The sequence below is a fragment of the Ammospiza nelsoni genome, chromosome 19 (assembly GCF_027579445.1).
Source record: "Ammospiza nelsoni isolate bAmmNel1 chromosome 19, bAmmNel1.pri, whole genome shotgun sequence".
NCBI lineage: Eukaryota > Metazoa > Chordata > Aves > Passeriformes > Passerellidae > Ammospiza > Ammospiza nelsoni.
In genome coordinates, this window is record NC_080651.1 from 1,280,755 (window position 1) to 1,298,350 (window position 17,596).

The window sequence follows — 17,596 nt, forward strand, 5'->3', positions numbered from 1 at the left end:
TAATGTAGGAAAAAGTAAAAATACCAACTTTTAAACCTGTCAGATAAATCTGGACTGCAGTTCAGAGGAAAAGGCAGACACCAGCTCTAGTCTTTTATAAAACTTGTAAGTCTGATTTTGCTGTTGGCCATGGTAAGTTCTTCAATGTGTTGAGACATGAAAAGTCAAGAAAAATGCCAGAGTGCAAAGTTTGCTGCAGGAAAAAAAAAGATGACTCAATTCTTTGCCTCACAAAGCATGTCAAAGATATTATAAAGTACTTACAGATGCTCAGCCACTCGGATTGCCTGGCTGGCCAAACATCTGAAAGCCTGTAATTTTGAAGAGAAGGTGCTATGCTTCAGACAATGAAATAATTTCTGTGGCAGCAGAAAAAGAGAGATGGTTTTGAAAGGAAGAGTTTTTAAAATCAGAATTTCAGTTGCGATCAATAACTATCTAAGCTTAACACGAAAGTCAGCCTGTTTTAATTATCATTTATAAGGAATGTGTCAATACAGGCTTTTAAAGATAACCAGGTAATGGAATCAAGAGACAGAGCTGAAAACCTCAAGGCTAAACCTCTAACAGAGAGAATTTGGGTGAAACTACAATTTACATCAACAAAGGCTGTGAGAAACAGGTGCCTCAGGGTTTGCACCCCATGAAACAGAGAAAGCAAAGCCATGAAAGACCTGCAGATCTAATTTACCTATTCTTTTGGAAGATGTGACTTCCTCTGCTGATCAAACAGAATATAGGAAGTTATGAGCAAGATAAAATCATTTGCCTGGTAAATTTTAAGGTCTGCTTTCCCATGCTAAAGCACCAGTGCTGGTGCCTTGCAATTCCCTGCTAATAAAAGACACTGCAGAGTTATGAGTGTTATTACAGGCTAAAGTCAGTGACAAAGAAATAAAGATCCATGAAAAAAGCATTTTATGTATTTAACATCAAGTTGGTCCCTTGCAAGTCTTTCTTTCACCATGCCAAATGGTTTATCATGGCAATGTTTGGGCACAAAGGCAATTAGAGGGATTAGAAATGCCTCTGGAGAACTCTGTGACATCTCCAGGTGAGTGACAGTGTCTGGCACCACCAGCAGTGGGACATGTTCTCACCATTGTGTCCTACAAGACATGAGCCAGAGCCAACACTGAAATGCTGACCTCCCTTCTACAGGCACTGCTGGCTAAAAAAAGAAACAAAAAAAAAAAAAAACAACAAACCCCCCCAAAAAACCCAAAACCCCAAAAACTCCAAAAACCCAAAAACTCCAACCCAACAATAAAACAAAGCAAAACCAAACCAAAAAGCCAAACAACAAAAAAACCCCCAAAAAACCAAACAACCAAAAAAACCCCCTTCCATCTAAACCAAAAGAAAAAGACCCAAAAAACCCAAACAACAAAAAAACCTGAACAAAAAAACCAAAAAACCCAAACAACCAAAAAACCCGAATAACCAAAAAACCCCCTTCATCCAAAACATCAAAAAATCTCAAAGAACAACCAACCAAAAAAGACCTCTTTACCCGAACCAAAACAACAAAAAACCCCAAAAAACCGAACAACAAAAGAAACCAAACAACCAAAAAAACCCCTTCATCCAAGTTGAAACAGAAAATACAACAAAATATCTTTAAAATTTTATCCATAATGTGGGTCTGGTCTAAATCCAAAATTTATCCTGAGCTAGTAGTGAGGTTGTAGCAGTTAATTCTGGTTAATTCTGCTCCCTCAGTGTATCCTGGGGAATAAAGCAAGTCAAGACTCCCCTTCCAAAAAGTCCTTGACACAATCTATGCCTTTACCCTAAGTTTTAGATGTTCATTTAGAGTTTATACTAAACTTTCAGGGTTTTTTTTCCCTAATTCATGTCCTCAGTGCTGCCACACAGGATCACAGCCTCCTGAACCACCACTCATTCCAGCCTTAATTTCCACCTTTGCCACAAACCCTGGGTGAAGTCAAGGCTCTGCCCTCCTCTCTCCCTTTCAAAACTAAAATTGTTTCTTCTCCAGATCAGGGCAGCTTAGGCTGGGTTCTCTCAGATGCCTCTCCTCCCTTAATAAGCACTAATTAAGGGCATTTAAACCACTTAGATTTACCTTTGCTTGGGACTTTTAAACCAATAAACTAGAATTATTTATTTATTACCAACTCCAACCCAGAGTGCAATGCTGGTGTTCCAAAAGGTGTTTTAAGGACAAAAAACTAAATACCTCTGCAGGGCTGCAGTCACTCCAATGTTCCCAGAGACCTAATGTGCTTGTCCTTTTAATAAGGAATATTATTTGTAGTTACCAGCGGAATTTGCTAATAGACATGCCTGATGATGAAACAGAACTACAAGCAAAATTAGCTTGTGCATCGAATTTTTTAAAATATAGGTTTTTGATAGAGAAATTTGGTAATTTTTACAGTTGCATGGAGGAAATTCACTGTGTTGATAAAACTCTCAGTTCTTTCCAGAGGAAAAGATCCCTTGGCTCCAAGATACAGCAGCATTTAACAAATATAGCAAATTTGTTAAACAGCATACTTAACAAATATAGATGTCAGGAATACTCAATGCCCACAAAGGCCCAGACAACTTAAACCCCAAAATTTTTCCCTTTGTTCTGCTATGGTTATAAAACACTTTGACTTTTTTTCCCCCCCTCTCAACATTTTTAAACATAACAAAGAAAAACAACTGTTTCAAAATTTTTCACATGAAGGGGAACATTATTATAGGCCATTCTTTCCTAGAAATCTTTTAAGTCTTATTTATTAGCAGAATCAATCTGATCGTAAGCTGGCTAACATACAAAGTGTTGAAATGTGTCATCTTCCAACCATGCTTTGCTAATGAAATCTTGGTGTTAATTCAGGGATTTAGCAGAATCCTAGAATCTGTAACAGGAATCAAACAACAATTGTGGTTCATCTGGCAGAAAAAGCAGCATTTTCCCCCTTTTCTGTTGTGGGTTTGTCACTGTATGCTCTCCATCATCCATTTCTTTCCAGAATCTACTTTTTGATGTGGAGTCCCCACTTGGCCATCAACTTCAGCATTAAAATGCTCTGAACATGTTTTGCAGCTCCAATCCCAGGAAATGTTTTGTACTTCCAATCCCAGATCCAAAAGGATTTCATAAAAAACTGAACAACTAAGCCTAAACAGCCAATGCTGGGATTTCATAAATAACCTCAAGGTATCTTTATGATGCCACCAAGTTCTTGTTCTGCCCAGAACAAGAAAAGCAGCAGAGGAGTTTGGTAAATGCTCTGACTGTTGGAATTATCAAGCTCCAGGCTGCTGTGGCTGGATCGCTACGAAGATGTAAGAAACATAATGTCAAAAATTTAGAATAAAATTAAAAGCAATAAAATAAATAATTAAAATTAATAAAAATAATTTAAAAATTGGGTTCCTGATCTCTGGGCTGAGCACAGCTGGGCACAGCTCAGTGACCAGGTGAGCTCTGCCCTTTGTCCCCCCTGTCCCAGCCCAGTGTCCTTCTGTAGCTATGATATTTTATGACAAATCTTTTCTTTAAGATTTTTTTCTCCTGAGAAGCTGAGAAGCCTCAGGAACAAAATGTAAACAATGATTATCTGCTGCTGTGGAATGCAACAGGTGCATCTGTGATTGGTCTCATGTGGTTGTTTGTAATTAATGGCCAATCACAGTCAGCTGGCTCGGACTCTTTGTCCAACAAGTTTTTGTTATCACCCTGAGCCACAAGAGGGGAATGTGAGCCAAAGGTTTATCCTGATTTTATGTGTGGTGACAAGTCCATCCTGCCCTTAGCCAGACCTAACACAGAGCACCAAGGCCTCCAAGCATTTGTCTCAAACTGCCCCAAACTGAGGCCACCTGAAGGCAAAAAGCCTTGTTCAAATTGGGTTTTTTGGCTGTCAAAAGAAACAGGAGGTTCTTAAAAGATCCATTATTATATATCCAATATATCAATTATATTGGATCCATTATTATATATCCAATATATATCCATTATATTGCATCCATTATTATATATCCAATATATCCAATTGATATATTGATCCAATAGATCATATTGATATATATGCAATAGATCCATTATTATATATCCAATATATCCATTATATTGCATCCATTATTATATATCAAATATATCCAATTGATATATTGATCCAATAGATCATATTGATATATATCTAAAAGATTCATTATTATATTTCCAATATATCTATTATATATTTAGATATACTGGATCTTAAAAGATCCAAATATATTTTTGACTAATATTTAAGATACTACCTTAAGAAATACTGAGTGGAAGGAGATGGATGCAATTGTGCAATAATAACAAATCAGAAATCTTTTACCAGCAAAGAGAGTCAGGAATTTGAATTAACATCAAAATCATGTATTATGGCATCCACATCTGGATATCACTTTACTGCCTACATCCAAAACTTCTCTGAGAGCCAGTTGGTTTCTGTAAAAATGTATTTCTCTCTTTGAAAGGAAATAATAATTGGAAGGTCTTACAGGAAGCCACCCAATACCAAGAGAGGAAATTGCAATCTGTTCCTCAATGTTAGTTTAAATCAATGTTATATTTAGCAAAGGCTGCTTTTTAATGATAGTATTTTCAGTAGATTTTACTACACTGAGTCTCCTCAAAGGCTTGCATTACATTAAGAATTGCTTTGTTTGTAGAAAGTTTCTTTAATCATCCCTCAAGGTCTTCAGCTTACCCTAGGTTGGATGTTGTTCCCCATCTCCAGGACATCCAAGATTACATTTTCACCAAAAATCCTTTTTTTTTTTTGCCCCAGGCTAATAAAAAGCAAAGTATTTCTGCATATGCTTGCCTAGAAATATGTGTGGTTCTTAAAAATACATAGTGATCAAATATTAAAACCACCTTTTTCTGTTTCCAAAAGTACACACAGCATTTTAGCTTCCTAGGAATTTTCTGCCTGAGTATCTGGACTTCAGTAAATTTCCATTAAATCAGTGGTTTCAAAGGAAGATTTTTTTTTTAAAGTACAGTATTAATGATACTAAACAAAAATCAAGAACTCCAAGCAAAACAGCTCCTCCAATTTCTTCTCCAAGTTGACAAAATCTTTTAAAACTTTCTCCCAGCACCAGTGCTAAAAACTAAAAACTCCCTGGGACACTGCTCAGAAATGCTGTGCACAATTTCCCTGTGGTTTTTATGGATTTCATTACATTGTGAAGTAATAACATCAAAATGAAGTTTATAATAGATTTACACGCAGAAGGGTTTCATGCCACCTATAATCATTACTGCTCAAAAACTGGCGTTGCCAACAGCTGAATTATTCCACTGCCTGGAACTTAAGAGAATCCAGAAATTCAAGGGTAGAGTTTGCACCAGAAGAAAAATGCTGCTTAAGAGTCTGAACCGTGTTTTTCCAACATGTAACTCAAGCAGGCACCGTGATAACTTGAATTATTGTGCATTTCTGACTCTGTGGAAGATGATTCCACTGTCACGGGGCTTCTGCAGATCTTGGGGGCCACTGGAAAAGTGAACTACAAACAATTCATGTTCCTGAGTGGTAAAAATTCACCTGTACCTGAAAATAATGGGATTTACCTGTGTTCCCTCTGCAGAGCCTGGTGATAAAATAACCTACCTGTGGTGATTCTACCTGCATAAGAGGTTAGAGCCAACATTTTTATAGTTACACCTCTCACAGAGTGATCAGAAAGAATTTTTTTTTCCTCAATAAGCACACAAATAAAGGCAGACATTTTGCTTAAGAAAAAATAATGATAATTAAAAATCCATGAAAGAAAGGAAAAACATTCTGCAGATGTTGAGACAGTAATGACAACCTAGTGCAAGTCATTCCAATATAGAGGACAGTATTAACTGCACCATAATCCAATGGATTTCCAACATTTAAAAACTTCCATGGTATCTTTTAGGCACAAAAAAAAAAAAGTGAACTGTAGGAGTTGATTTTTCCATGAGGTTTTACATTTAATAATGTAATTCTTTGGTATGATTGAATGTCTTTACAATGGAAAAGGAATTTTTTCTATCCAACTTCTCATGAGTTGTTTTTGTTGTCAAAAGACCAGATGACAATTTCAAAATTTTCCCATTGCTCTTTACTACTCTGAGAAGAAAAAATGTTTAAAAGCCAATTCTGCTCACTTCTACAGGTGGAATTCTCTGCAGACACTTTGAGTCAAGGTGTCAAAGCAGCAAGAACACAGCGTGGCTATTCAGTCCCTTAAAACAATGAGAAAGGCCAAAGAATGGAATTCTGAAGCAAAATATGTATGAAAAATTACAGTAAAATATGTATAAAACTACAGATAAATACTTTAATCCTTTAACATTCAGCACATTTTTCAGTGGAGACCAAGGACAAGTTTTCCTTCAATGCAGCTTTAAACATGAAAGTTGGGAAGGTTTGTGAACACACTCTCCTATTTTTCACCTTTCCTCTCTCTCAAGCCCTGAAAACACAGCATAAAGCTGCTGGAAACACACTACAACATCAGGGCCAGTCCAAAAAGAAAGAGAACAGGAAAGATTCAAGTATTTGACGGACATGGATGGATTAGATTTGCCAAATGCAGGCATGGGATCAGCCAGAGGAGAGGGAGCCTGAGTCACCAGCTCCATCAAAGCTTTGGGGATGCCTGGGTGAGCTCTGTGTGGACAGGAACCAGCCCTGCATTCAGAACTTTTAATTACCCTCAGCCAGGCAGCAGCAGCAGCACTGCAATGCCCACGTTACCTTGATTGCTCTGTCATTATCTGTCATCAGCTGCTGCTTCTCATCCTCCAACTTCTGTGCAGCTTCCTGGAGCCGCTGCTCCACCGCGAGCTGCTGCTGGCTGCTCTCCTCGGTCAGCACGGAAATGGTGGCCTTCAGCTCAGCTATCTCCTGAAAGGAAAGCAGCGTGTTAAAGCTCTCCTCAATAAAATACACATATTGTGCATTTTTTTAAATATAAACATGGCAATGGGAAGCTCTGCTGTGCGAGCTGGGTGTTTGAAATAAGCACGCTGCACTCTAGCAGGGCACGGAGCTCCGGGCAGAGAAAAGGAGCAGAGCAAGGCTGGAAATGACAAGAATCGCTGGACACAAAATATTTGGAAGTGTTTTCCACTGTGACATTCCAAAATATTTACTCATGAGAACAAGGCACATCTGTGGAGCCTGTCCCATGTCTTCCATGCCTGTGAGTTTACACTGGGGGGCTGCTGCTCCTTTTCCAGGGGGGTATTTCACACCTTGATACTGCTGAGAACAAAAACACCCACGTTCACACACTGGGCTGAAATGTAAACCTGACAGTGACATTTCTGAGCTGCTGAAAGGAGCAGATTTTGCTGAGCAATACAGTGAGGACCTGACTCCACATCCAGACCTTTTAGGTGATTCACTCGTCATCTGTTGAATTGTATTTGTTTTACCTTTTCCATCACTGGGGAAAGTCATAACTAACCCTGATCCTTTAGGCATATTTACAGAATTTTAAACTGACATGTCATCACCCAGCAAAGCACTCAGACATGTGGGAGAGTCACTGACTTTAATGTATATATTCAAGCTCAAGGTTAAGCTGCTCTAGCAGCATATTATAGAATAATTCTAACAGCACTTTAGCACACAGGCAGTTCAGGGAGAGACTACCAGAGTGCTTAGACTTTGCTAGACTTCCTCATTGGCAAAGAAAAATTTATCTATGTTAATTACATTGTTATTTAGGAAAAGAATAAGTTTAAAAACCTAATAATAGGCCAGGACTAGTATAAGAAGAACTGTGCTACAAATGAAGGCACTGAAATCACTGGAAAAGCCTGATTAAAACTTTGTAGTAAATTTATTTCTCTTTGCCTACTTGAAAAGCCCAGGAAGTAACCCAGATTATGTGTAAAACCTACCTTTGTATTTGAAATACATATTTCAAAAGATAATACCCATCAAAAAGAAGGGGTTTTGAGACCAATATGACAAAGTTTAGAGATTATCTGATAGGGTGCAACTCTTTAGCCAGGATTAAGCAGTGTCTCTGGGTTTGCAGTTCAGGTAATTGTTTAGAAGACAGACAATTTGCAGAAATGTGGTTTTACCAGGTGTGTAATGCACAGGAGAAAGCAGAAGAAAGCAATGGATTATGTAAATTATTAAGATAACAACTTGACCTCATGCAAAACTACAGCATTTTGAGTATGTCTCATTTTGTCATTTTAAAAAGAAAACAAAGCAGCCAACTCCTCAGTATAACACAAACCTGAGATTTAAAGCTTTTACTGGGTTGAGAGCCTGGTCTAGCACAGGAGTTCTGAAATCCAAGCAAGGAAATTTCAGCAGAAATTGATGAAGAAAGATCTGCTTTGTGCAGTACTTTTCAGAGCAAAAATTTCTATTTACTTTGTATAAACTTCAGAGGAAATTTCTTGAAATATCTTCTCTGTGTGGGTGTTAAAAGTGAATGTTCCAAGAGGCCACAGAGAGAAAGATTGGACAGATGTTGTCAGCAAGGCGACCACAAGAAAAGTTGCAATCCACCAATTATTAACAGTGAGCTACAAAAAAAAAAACAACCCCAAAGCCAAGAGTGTCCAAGGAACTTGGGGGATTTGATTTAAACCCACACAAGTAAAGAAATTCAGACATCAGGGTGAAATGGTTTTATTGAGCCAAACAGCCCTGACAGACGATGGATGTGTTGTGTCTGCCCCAGAAAGTGCCGAGGAGCTGGGCCCAGCTCTTGCCAGTGAAATGCCCCAGCTACAGCAAAGCCACCTTAATACAAAACATGTCCCCAAACCTTGAGACTGCTCTGCAGGCCAGTAAATATTATATATATGACATAATAAATTTGGTCAGTCTGACAAAATTTATTATGACATTTAGGTTAAAAAGTTCTTACCTTGCCCTACACTACCTACACGTTCCTGTGCAACAATTAAAGCAATTTCCCTCATCCCTCAGTTAAAAATTCAGAAATGCTTCAATTATTCTAACTGTCTTTAACAAATGGACCAAGAACCATTTTTGTGTTGACATTGGATTGTGTCTGGCATGGAGAGGCTGCCTTGATTCCACTCACATGTGGGTGACAATGACAAAAGGTAAAATAGAGGCAGCAATGGAAGGGATCTCTTCCTGCAGGTCTGATGTGGATTAAATGTTACTTTTTGAGCTTTAACCATTTCCTGCTTTTCAGGTTCAGATGGAAAGATAAAAAAAAAGAAGCCTTTTTTGTTGTGTCTTTCTTTCTTTCTTTATAAATAAGGCTCCCAAAAGTTACTAATATAAAATCACTGGCAGGGCATTTAGGACAGAGAACAATATCTCTGGTTTACCGCAGAATTGTGGAATTGGTGAGGGTGGAATGGACCAGTTTAAGGAATTATCACCCAGAGCTGGTTGTTCAGGATCAGTCCAATCAGGTTTTAAGTATCTCCAAGGATGGAGACTCTGCAACCTCTCTGTATGCAAATGAATGTGTAAAAATACAGGTTAGATTTTAGAAATAGAATATGAGACATATTTACCAAAGATTCGGATAAAGCAGTGTGAAAAAGTGACAGCCAATAAATGTCACAACCGAGTCAAAATTTTGGACAAGTGTTACAGAGAATAAGACTCAAAGGAGATGAAAAGCTGAAATCAAGAGTTTTAAATATTTTGAAGTGTTGGTAAAACAGTAAAGTTTGTAGTTTCTTGTAATTGTCTCATTTCTGTCTAGATTAGAGGCTGCTAAACCCTTCCTTGTAGTGTTTTTATTGATTTTAAAATGCTATTATTGGACTGCTGGCTGCAAACACACTTTGCAGTGCAAGGCAAGCACTCTGCTATGGCTGAGAGCAATGAGGAGAATGACACCTCCACGCAAATCCTTGTGGCAATTTTTTTCTTATTAAAAGCTTAACTTCTGGTTGCATCTCCATCATTTTTCACAATTCAGTACTACCTGTCAGTCAAACTGAAAGCTGAAGTATGTAAAAACCATCCAGCCTTACCATTTTTAAGCATATATGTAAATTCAACACTCATTTCATCTTTTGAGTTCTCTGAAGAGCAAAAACTCAAGTCAAAACCAGTCTGCTTCCAGGACACTGATATTCCTCAAGGTGCTGTTTTGGGCAGAAATGCAGAACTGGTGGGGATCAATGATAAAGATGAAGAAACCTTGGGTGACACCACCTTTAACAGAAATTCAAGTGCTGGCTGTGCAATGATTCTATGAGATGTGATGGAGCACCTCACTTTCCTTCCCACTGGCTGAAGGAGGATTTGGTCCTCTGGGGTCCTTAGGAAATGACAATGAAGACAAAAAAGATAAAATTCAGAACTCAAAAACCCCACCTCTATTTCCCAGCTTAATGTTCTGTATTTTTTGTGACAGTGGTCACAGGGGTTTTCAGGATGAGGGAAGAGATGAAAATGTTGACTCTATGTTCAGAAGGCTTGATTTATTATTCTATGATATATATTACATTATAACTATCCTAAAGAATAGAAGGAAAAGTTTCATTTCAGAAGGGTAGCTAAGAATAGAAAAGAATATTAACAAAGGTCTGTGGCTCGGACAGACCACAGAGAAAGAGCCAGCTCTGCCATGAGTGGTCACTAATTCTAAACATCCACATGAGGCCAATCACGGATCCACCTGTTGCATTCCATGGCCACAGATAATTGTCACCGACATCTTTTCATAAAAATCCTTTCTTTAGGATTTTTCTCCCTTCTGAGCAGCCGTGGCCTCAGCAACAAAATGTAAACAATGGTTGTATGCTGCTGTGGAATGCAACAGGTGGATCCATGATTGGTCTCGGGTGGATGTTTGGATTTACTGACCACCCACAGCAGAGCTGGGTCTCACTCTCTGCTGAGACACAGACCTTTGTTATTCATTCCTTTTCTATTCTTAGCTTAGCTAGCCTTCTGAGAACTTTTCCTTCTATTCTTTGTAGTATAGTAATAATGTAATATATATCATAAAATAATAAATCAAGCCTTCTGAACATGAGGTCAACATTTTTGTCTCTTTCTTCATCCTGCAACCCTTGCTTCCCGCTGTGACAGATAACCATTGTTTACATTTTGTCTCTGAGGCCTCTCAGCTTCTCAGGAGGGAAAAAAATCCTAAGAAAGGATTTTCATAAAAAGATGTCTGCCACAGTTTTTCAGTTAAAATCCACAAGAAGACACTGGATGTTTGATTTAGCAACAGGATATGACTTCTCTTGGCTGTCAACTCAACTTTTCACCGAGCTCCCAGGTGGAGCAGGTTTCACCTGAGCTCCCAGCCACCTACCTGCGTGGACCTGGCCAGTTTGAGGGTGAACTCCTCCTCCGCCTGCTTCAGCCGCCTGTTGGCCTGGAACACACACAGAGGAGAGCCCCGTTAGCTCACACACAGGACGTGCACGGACACTTTGCCACCCTGGCACCTCCTCCTCCTCCTCGTGCCCATCACCGAGCGCCGGCCCCGCGCCAGCCCCAACGCCCTTCTGTGGCAGCCAGCAAACCGCCAGCGCTGGCCTCTGATCTCAGGCCAACAATTCACCGCTTGAAAGAGGGGAGAAATTGTACCTCTGCTGCCAATTATTAGGAAAACATAAAGGGTTCTGAGGATTAAAAAAAAAGGAGAGAATGAGAGCGTGCGCGTGGGGCAGGGGAAGGAGGCAACACACGTAAACGAGTTTATCAGGATGAATTTCTTTCTGAGCAGAGGGGGGAAAATGAAGAGAAAATCCCAGGCAATGTGACATGGGGGACACAGCTTCAGCTCTAGTTCTGTGTCTGCAACTGTCCTTTGTCCCATTGCTCATCCCTTCCTAGGGAATTACACTGAAAGGTGAGAATTACACTGAAAATCCACCCAAGATGCAGCGTGGACACACAGCTCTTTCCTTACCCCAGCTTTTTTTTTTCACAACTCAAAGCTAAATAATAAACCAAACTGGCTTATATAAATAAGGAATAAAGAATAAAACAAGGATAAGGAATAAATAATAATAAGAAAAAAGAAGAATAAGAATAAACAAGAACAAAGAATAAAACAAGGCTGCTTGGTCAAATCACAATCAAACCAGCAAATATTTCTATAACTTCAGGAAAAATACCCCTTAAGGGTTTTTTCCCCCTTAAATAATTTAATTTCAGAAATAATTTGATAATAAAAAATAAATGCAATTTCATTTCAGGAGAGGAACCTGATTTGTGTTTTTCTTGCAGAAACCAGCCCTGTCCAGCCCGACCACGCTGTCCTCAGGTGAACTGCTCGGCGCTCTCGCCTCCTTGGCTCTCAAACTTGAGGACAGGTGTCTAAGACAAATATTTTCTTAGGGGGGACAGAACATCACACAGCTGAGTTCTGAAGCAAATTTAAGCTGATTAAGTTTTCAAAACCTATCTGACCTCCTGCTCAAACCTTTGATCTGTCGTCCTTGGTTTTACGGCACCGCATCCAGCGCCAAACGCCGGCTCCCGCCAGCCCCTCTTTGGGGGGACCAAAAATCCCCACAGGGGCCCCCAAAGCCTCTGAACCCTGCATGGATCCAGCTCAGGCTCCATTTCTGCAGACCGCAGGGATTTCAGGCAGGCAAAGAGCCTTATTGATTTTGCTGGGCTATAAATCGAGGAGCTTAGAGCCGCGGATCGTCATGGTAGGGCTGGAATCATCCTCGGCAATCCGGGCAGCTCTGTAAGGTGCAGCTCAGCCTAAGAATATTACAGCCAGTTCAAAGTAATCCCAAACTTTACATGAAATTGCAATATTTCAGATCCTCAATCCCTTCAAATTCCAAAATTATGAAACATATGGATGTCTCCATCTGTTTGTTGGCACTAAGGAATCTACTAAAAAAGTTGGCAAAACCAATTATCAAATTTGTGCATACTTTTTGAGATGACATTATGGCTTGGTTTTGTTATAAACAGAGATAATGGCAATACACATTGGCTTGAACCAGCATCTAGAAGAATTCCGGAGCACCAGACAAATTAAATTTCACTTTTTCTCCATTTATCACTCAAAAGTGAACCACAAACACTGTAAGGGCCCATGGTGGGGGTGCATAAATAAAAGGAGTGGTGACACAGCCCCAGCTATTCCAGGGAGATCTGTCCATGCTCTGTTTCTCCTTGTACTCAGGCTGACCCACGTTAACACCCGTTCCATTGTACTGCAGCCTAGTTTCAGATGATGTTTTACCACCACTGCATGTCATAAAGTGACTGAAACTGCCAGTTTATCTTTAGAGAAAAAAAGTAAAAAAATAAATTACAGCAATAGCATAAATTACTGTTAGTCCCAGAAAGGGAGAGGGACTCATCAGCAAGGCCCTGCACAGATCCCGTTACAGCTGCTCTCGCTCAACTTGCCTGGGGTAAAAGTCCTCATCTTTCATAGAAGCAGCTTTATAACCTCCTGAACCCACAGATGAAATCCCAATAAATAATAAAGAACCACTCATGAGTTCCACAAACAAATTAGAATTTGTTTGTTCACACTGAGTAGAATCAGGCTGACCTCTGAGAGGCAGGACAGAGGTGATCCAAAAGAAAGATACTCTGAATTTCATTATTGTTTTATTCTTTTGTTCCTAACTAAAGGCAAAGAATGGATATCCTACCAGTTTACTAAAAAGGAATTGCAACATTTTATTTTATAATGCCTTTAACAACTTCCAGTTAGCAAAATATTTATAAGTTTTGTCTCCCAGTCGCCAACAAACCATAAATTCTTGCATTTTCTTCCAGTCCCAAACATTTGAGGCGTCTGAATTTCAGAGGTACTGAGTTCCCAAAGCTTCCCCTGGAGACAGCACAAGCACAGCTCTGTGGGCTCTGGTTGACTAAAACTGGTTATATTGGCCCTGTGGCACAAAACACAGTATGTGGCACTATGGACAGTCCCTGCCAGTACCCCAAAGGGTCTCACAGGATTTCTGGAAAGGGACTTCTCACAAGGGCATGCAGTGACAGGAACAGGGGAATGGCTCCCCACTGATGGAGGGCAGGGTTAGATGGGACATTGGGAAGGAATTTTTCCCTGGCACAGGTGCCCAGAGCAGCTGTGGCTGCCCCTGGGTCCCTGGCAGTGCCCAGGGCCAGGCTGGACATTGGGGCTGGGAGCACCTGGGACAGTGGAAGTGTCCCTGAACATGGCAGGGGTGGAATGGGATGGGCTTTAAGGTCCCCTCCAACCCAAACCATTCCATAATCCTGTGGCTCCTGCCGACTTCAGCTTTCCCCTGAGGTCTGTAACACCCAGCAGCTCTTGCAGCATCACCAACCACACCAGCAGCTGTGATGAAGGCACAGACCACAATTTACAGCACTGAAAAGGTCCAACTCGTGGGGCTGCCTGGGCACTCTCTTTTCCACTGCCATATTTTAACTGCAGAAACATGAAGCTTCTCCTTTCTCAAAACCTGCAACTAAAACTAATTTAGTACCTCTTTTTACAGGCTGTTGCTTTGCAACCAAGGGAGACACAAACCACCTTCCCTGGGGCACTGCTACGCACAGAAAATGCCTTTTTACTCTTTTTTGTTTTAAGGAATGAGTAAATACACACAGAGCTGTGTACAGGGAACATCAGGAGGGATTTATACCAAATTTATCTTGATAAATGAGAAGGTTCACACTGGCCTGGTGCACACACACAGAAGTTTCCTGGGCTCCTTCTGTTCCAGCTGGCTGCTGGGTGCACGTGCTGGAGCAAGCACGAGCTGTTTCTGAATTATTTTAAGGGCATTCCCTCCCTTTCAGGTTAGCTGCTATTTCAGAAACATAATGAATAAGAATCCAAGTGGAAGGTGAACGTTTGGAGGGTCAGCCAGTGTTCATTAAAGTCAAGCTCTTTTTTATAGCAATGGGCAGCACTGCAAATAGAGTTAATGGTCTGAAACCAGTTTTCCGTGTGTGAGAGGTGGCTGCTGAAATTCCCTCTTGGCAGAAGCTTGTCAGAAATATCAATTGGAATGTCCATTTTTGTAATGAAAAAGATTTAAATTGGATAAGCAGCAGAGGAATTCCACTGATTCAAAAACGAACTCCTGTTTAGTTTCACACAGTTAATACATATTTTAGCTAAAATTAGCTGATTATGGTGATTTTACATGCAGTTATTTTATATTACAGAGGACTTCTGCATTAAAAAGATTATGCCCTTGCTGCAGTTAATTGGTTTTAAAAACCAACTGTAATTCTTTAACAAGACTTAAAGCATCATATTGTGGTTGCTGAGCAAAACTGCATGGACTTCAACAAAACATTTCATGTAAAAATTAAAACAAAAAAAAAATCAAAAATTAAAACAAATTAAAAATTAAAACAAAAAATTTAAATTATTAAATTATTATTTAAATTACATCCAGATGTGGTGTCTGAATTAATGGATGCTCTTCCCATTTTCACTTTCTCCTCTCATGGAACAGAACAGCATCAGTAAAAGAGCCCAGGATCTATGACAGGACCACATCACAAAAGCACACTGTGTCCTACCCTAAATCTGTGCATTGGGTAAGATATTGGGGGAAAATCCTTCCCTGTGGGGTGGCACTGGGTGAGCTTTAAGGTCCCTTCCAACCCCAACAATCAGAATTTAATAATGAGTTTGTCAGTGTTGGGTTTATGGTTGGACTCCATGACCTTAGAAGTCTTTTCCAACCTGAATAATTCCATATTTCTCTATCTTCCAGCTTTGGAAAGAACTCTCATAACTAGATTTTTATATATATATATATATATACACACACACAACACCATAATCAGTGATAGAGAAGCAGCAGATTAAAGAACTTTTTCTGTTTAGGGCAGCAGCTATGAAAGAATCATTTTTCAAAATGCCTGCAACTAGCTAAAAGTGGCCATCCATAAGCTGATCCTCCATAATTAGTTAGATAAAAGTGTAAGCAAACTTAAAAAAAAAAAAAAAAAAAAGAAAAAAAAAAAGGAGGAAAAAAAAATCAAAGGGTGGGGGAAGAAGAAGAAAGAAAACTTGCTCCAGGGAAGAAGCAACTGTTCTCTGATGTGCAGCAAGGAATTTAACATCAAAGAACTAATGTAAATGGGGCCCATTTACCTCAAAAAACAACACACCACTCCACATTCTGGAATATTTCTATTTTAAGTTTGACAGCATTATGCTTTGTACCAAAATTCAAGATTGTGTAATTTGATAGATGTCAGGAGAAAATGACCTTCAGAATGGCTAATGGTGGCAATCTTTGTTATTAAGTATGTTAAAACTCTCTGTACAATATCTGTTTAAACTTCAGAGATCAGCAGATCACCTTTAAAGTTCATCTGATTGTACATAAAAATTCCATTTTGACTCAAAGCCTCAAACATGCATTTTCCTTATGTGCCTCTAACACTGACAGGGGGTGACTTCCTACACCAAACTCCTGCTCTTTCTCCTGCTCTCCCCACCAATCAGACAGAAATGAAAGCTGGATCTCTGCTCAGCAGTGAAAATAGCACACACAGCTCAAATATGTAATCTGAACCACCCAAAAGACCATTAAAAATAGTTGAATACCCAAAATGATGTTAACAGAATAATTAGTCAAGTACCAAATGACTTCAAGGGTTTTGAAAATGAATGATAGAAATCCCAAAATCCTATTAATATTCTATTTTACATTTTCACTTTTGGAGGTCTACAAATCTTTTCCTTTTTATTTTTTTATTCATTAAACATACATCTTTAGGAGAAAAAAAATCTCTCTCATTCATGTGTGAAGTACTTTTCATTGGGAAAAACCCAAGAATGAATAGAAATGCCTTTGACAGTACCTGCACAGAGAATTTGCCTTTCTGCAGCACATTGCAGTTCTGGGCTCAATGGGGGCCCACTGAAAAGCTGCTTCTGCAAACTGTGCCTTAGGAAACCTCCAAATTCCAGATTTCTCATTTAAACCAACAGAGCATTTCTAGTAATTCTGAAATTATGCAGAGGAATTAAATACAGGCATTTTGAACTCACCCAGAAATTCTTCTGTGGGACTCCAGCTGATGCCCAGGTTACACCAGCCTTGCACCAGGACACAACTAATTATTACCTTCATCTAAATGGAATTAATAGGCATCTAAATATTCTCCAGCATCACTAATGCTGATTTCAGTCAATATTGCTGTCAGCCAGGCACATTATTTCACACAAACTGGTCTGAAATACCAGCCTTGCATACAAGACAAGGATTTAAAATCAGATTAACAGCCTGGGTTTGCCACATGCAATTGTTTAATGCTTGAACTACCTTTTACAGAGGACAACACTGGTGAGTGCATCAGGCACTCAGAGGGCTGGCAGAGAATTGTGGTTTAATCTGAGGCTGGGACAGGGTTTAATCTGAGGTTCTGGGGCATTTTACCAAAAGATTGCTGGGTGTGATAAGCTCTGGGCTGGGGTCATGGACAGCACAGGCAAAGATGGCTGATTTTTGTGTGATTTACACTCATCAATCATCTCTTGGTGAAATCAGTGTGGTGTTTTGTGGTGCCAGAGATTCCTGCAAATGAAGGGATTCAAATGATCATCACAGACGTCACTGTTCTCATCTGCCATCCATCACACTGGGCAGCTGGCGTTGAGATTTCTCGTCATCTTCCCATTT

At 39.6% G+C, this 17,596-nt stretch overlaps 1 protein-coding gene across 1 annotated transcript in view; it reads right to left on the reverse strand.

Annotated features, from left to right (window-relative positions):
- The window catches only part of CEP112 (centrosomal protein 112), a 165,830-nt gene that overhangs the window by 36,307 nt on the left and 111,927 nt on the right, over positions 1-17,596 (reverse strand). Inside the window, exons 22-23 of the mRNA XM_059485706.1 lie at positions 11,281-11,343; positions 6,741-6,890 (exon numbers count right to left, since the gene is read on the reverse strand). Of these exons, the coding sequence (XP_059341689.1) occupies positions 6,741-6,890; positions 11,281-11,343 (213 nt within the window). The remainder of the gene's footprint in view (positions 1-6,740; positions 6,891-11,280; positions 11,344-17,596) is intronic.